This window comes from Propithecus coquereli, unplaced genomic scaffold, assembly GCF_000956105.1.
Source record: "Propithecus coquereli isolate 6110/MARCELLA unplaced genomic scaffold, Pcoq_1.0 Scaffold11, whole genome shotgun sequence".
In the NCBI taxonomy this organism is placed as follows: Eukaryota; Metazoa; Chordata; class Mammalia; order Primates; family Indriidae; genus Propithecus; species Propithecus coquereli.
In genome coordinates this window covers 9246703-9250927 of record NW_012134969.1, presented here as the reverse complement: position 1 = coordinate 9250927, position 4225 = coordinate 9246703, and the positions used below count along the sequence as shown (strand labels likewise).

The 4225-nt window shown below is 37.4% G+C and overlaps 1 protein-coding gene across 1 annotated transcript in view; it reads left to right on the top strand.

The window, feature by feature from the left end:
• The window catches only part of WDFY2 (WD repeat and FYVE domain containing 2), a 187263-nt gene that overhangs the window by 97466 nt on the left and 85572 nt on the right, over positions 1 to 4225 (top strand). The window contains exon 2 of the mRNA XM_012649277.1: positions 1858 to 1925. Within this exon, the coding sequence (XP_012504731.1) occupies positions 1858 to 1925 (68 nt within the window). The remainder of the gene's footprint in view (positions 1 to 1857; positions 1926 to 4225) is intronic.

Here is a 4225-nt window from a genome sequence, read left to right as displayed (position 1 = left end):
TTTTTGTGAATGGGCCACATCTTCCTGTTTCTTTGTATACTTTTCAATTGTCTGTTAAGAACTGGACATTTTGAATATTGTAATGCAATAACTCTGGAAATCAAATTCTCTGTCCTCTTCAGGGATTGCTGTTCTTGTTGAATGTTATAGTCATCTACTTATTTATTTAGTGACTTTTCTAAACTATTCTAGCAAATACTATATTCCTTGTTCGTGATCACTGAAGTCTCTGTTCTGTTATCTCTGAGGTCATCCAGTGATTTCCTTAAATGCTTGGATCCAGTAAGGAAAAAAAATTCTGTTTCTTTAAATTATTTTGAAAGACACTAGGAAGCTATTCACCCCTGGGGGGTTGAAACAATAGCCAGCCTCTGCTCCAGTCTCTCAGTGAACTATCAGACAAATCAAAACATACATCCCCAAATTGTGGAAGACAAGGTTCCTACTCTGACATCAGTAGGCCCTCTAGGAACATGAGCCACAGTCTCCATGACTGCCTACCATGGGGCTGGGGCTGACAGTTCTTGCCACCTCAATAGCTGATTTGGTGGAGGGACTGATTCCTGGAGTGTCCTACTCCACCATCTACCATGATGTCACTCCTGTATTGATTCTTACTGAGATAGTATCTTGATATTACAATGTTGTTGATCAGAAAGACTGAATTATTCATGTACACAATGTGGTGTCACTGCATATCACTATAACTTGTGGCTGAGCAGAGAAAATGGCATTACTTTGCCGTGTCTGTGGTTGCTCTAGTCTTTTTTGTACTACTTATTTATAGGAGAACCAGTGATTAGCTGTAGGGTGGGGATATCCAATACAATTTAAAACTTAGTCCAGTATGATGACTTAAATAGTCTCTTTAGGTAGTGTTAAACTCTCTGAGATAAAAACACTCAGTCTCTCAGTCTGCTTTTTACCCTGGGATGGCTTATGGGTGTGGGGCGAGATGTGTGGCCTGTCTTCTGGCAGTGGGAAACTGACCATTTCCCTCTGTTTGATGTTCACTATTTCTTCTGGTCTCTGGGGTAATAACTTTTAACCTCCTAGTTGTGTTTGCTTTGCTGACAAATGCTAATAATGTCATGGCTGGCATATCGCTGTCCGGCCTTTCTGGTTGGTCAGAGCCTAGTGGTGCTCCCCAGATGGTTCGATCTCTTTGGTTTCTGCCCTCTGAACTCTCCTGGGCGTCTGCCTTGTCTCTATCCAGCTGCTAGCCTGGAACTTCACACACAGCCTTTGCTGAAGTATCACCCTATTCCATAGTGGGCCCCATGGCTGCCCCTCTAGCTCAGAAAATCTGAGTCTCAGAGCTTATTATTGCTTGGGCATGTTTGGGAAAACTGTACCTCAAGATAATGGCTTGGTTTGCAAGACTATGAACTTACAATGTAATCCTCCTGTTCGTGTGAGACACTGCATATTATTTCATTTCATCTCTTTGTATTTCCTTCACTAGTAAAACCTAATAGTTCCCCAGGCGGATGAATGCCAGAAGACTAGGGCAAAGGTCAGATGCTTGAAAAGACAAAATAAGAACAATGAAAATAATAATTTTCAAGGACTCTCGTGATATATACACATATATGAGGATATATTTAAAGAGTCATATATAATTCTAAAGAAGCCTTAAATTTAAGGAATATAGGCTCTTTTGAGAGGTATATGTTGTATACATATATATGCATATGTATTTTATATATATGGCTAAGATATACGTGTATATCTATTATGTAGTTAAGATATAATGTACATATTTAATATTAAGAAGTTTGTTTTCTTTGTATCTGTATCAACATTTTCCCATGACTAAACAATGTGATTTCATGCACACATTTTCTTCTCTTGTAGGACAGTTCGTGTTTGGTTAAAGAGAGACAGTGGACAGTATTGGCCAAGCATATACCATGCAATGCCGTGTAAGTATCTGCATCTCTGTCTTGAAAAACCAGACATGCACCCTGACTCTCCTTCCTTCCCAGATTGCTTTCTCTGTCTTTTCTTCTTGAGTAGAGAAGACTAGGGTTGGCATTCTCATTATAATGGAAAGTACCGTATTAAATCATTTTAGATTTTTCTAAGGCTTTCACTATGTAAAGTAAGAAAATTGTTCTGAAATTGACTCTGTATTCATAGTCTCTGAATCAGATTAATGGAAGAAGGACTACAGCACATAGGCTGTCTGATTACAGCAGTCTCCATCTCTTTTCCAATTTTCTGTTTAACTATTTTATAGTGTGTCCTTAGACATTCAAATTTTGTCCAGTGATTACATTTGTGAAGTAAATTTGTCATTGCATTATTGTTATATCATTTATTCAGATTCAAGGCATTCAGCATTAGGTTCTCAAAAAAGTATTTGCTTAGGATCAAAACATTCTAATTAGAAGTCAATCTCATTTCTCCAAGATCTTACCTGAGAAATATGTCCTTGCACTGATAAATAATAAATCTTCCAAATATGCTTTTAAAAAATAGATATGAGTGATTCTTAGACTGTTCCACCAAGAAGTTCCCCCATAGATAGAGAAGAGCTAGCTAAATTTCTCCTAAAATAGGAAATTTCTTTTTAATGTTTCATTTTTAAAATTAATGAAGTTTTAGACATCCTAGTTCATGTTTATTTTAGTGTAAAATGATTATTTAAATGCATTATCAGTTGTTTTAATCATTTCCCTTAGTCCCTTCCCATCAAATCTTAATTAAAATTAACACCCTTGAAAAATCTCCTAGGTTTGTGTTTGGGCTAATTTACCCTCTGGCTTGCTGCAGTGTGTACCTCTTCCTTTGATATAAGTATCCCAGTTTCAGAAGTACATGCCACTATATAGAACCAAAATAAATGCATGCTAAATTGTAAATGTGTTCATGTTTATGCCTGTGGCATACTGTAATAATTCAAACAACAATTTTGCCTGTTTATGAACAAATGAATTATTAAGGATGTGATGGTTTTCAGTGATCTCCAAATTATCTCTGAGGCTTTGCATGTCTTTAGATTTTTGTAGTAAATTGATGGTAACCACGAATCTGAACCAAGTACTCAGCCCTTTTTTGTGAACAAACTTCTTATAATTCTGAATGCTATATTCTTCCTTTACCTGTTTTGCTTCGGGGAGACACTGTTATATGCAATGGGCCCAAGATGAACTTTCTTTTTAAGCCATGGAAGTGATGAGGGTTTAGGCAAATGGAAAAGGAAGGGAATTCTCTGACTTTTTTTTTTTCTGATTTTCAGGTGATATAACCATTCCTCTGGTCTGGCTTCTTTATCAAATTTGATACAGTATCTAGCTGAAAGAGATGGGGAAGGATTATAATCCAGCAATTTGAAGTTGGCCTCAGAGATCTATAGGATACACACACACATGCACACGTGTGTGCGTGTGTATGTGTGTGTATATGTGTGTATGTGTGTGTATGTATATATGGCAGACCTGGGTGAAATGATGGGGATTTGGAGATGGCAAGCAAGGAATCTTCCTGAGATGAGCATTAATAGGAACTTCATGAAGGCACAGGATCCTAAGTGGTTGCTTACCCACTCCCTTCCCCATATGCACATACATACACATTTTGGTGCCATTCTCTAATGCTCTCTTTATTCCAGTATCACTGAGAATACAGAGAAGTCTCTAGTTGCATTTTCATCAAGAATGACTAAAGGTTGCTTGTAGCTCCTACACCTGGCATTGGTGCTCAATAAATACTTATTGAAGGATTCAGCTTTGTAATAAAGATGAGTTTCCCTGAGGACATTATCATCCATTTTCCTTAGGACTGAACATGAACTTTGAGAAAGAGGACCTTCTAATTACTTGTATGCTTTGCCTACGGTATTCTACTGAAAGGGGTACAAATACTTTGCTATTCAGAGTGTGGTCTGTGGACCAGCAGCTTCAGTATCACCTGAGAACTTAATAGAAATGCACTGTTAGGTTCCACCCCAGAGCACCTGAATCAAAATCTCCATTTTAATAAAATCTCTAGGTGATGTGAATGTACAAAGTTTGAGAAGATTGTCTTGTGACATTATAGCCAACATGTTGATGATCTATGTACATAATGTTTATATGAACATATGTAAAGCCTTATGCATATATAGGGTTGATTTGTAAATATATAGGTATAAATACACATGCTAGTCAATCAATATTTACTGCACACCTACTGTATACAGGCCGCTGACCTGGGTGCCAGAGATGTGCAGATGAACAAA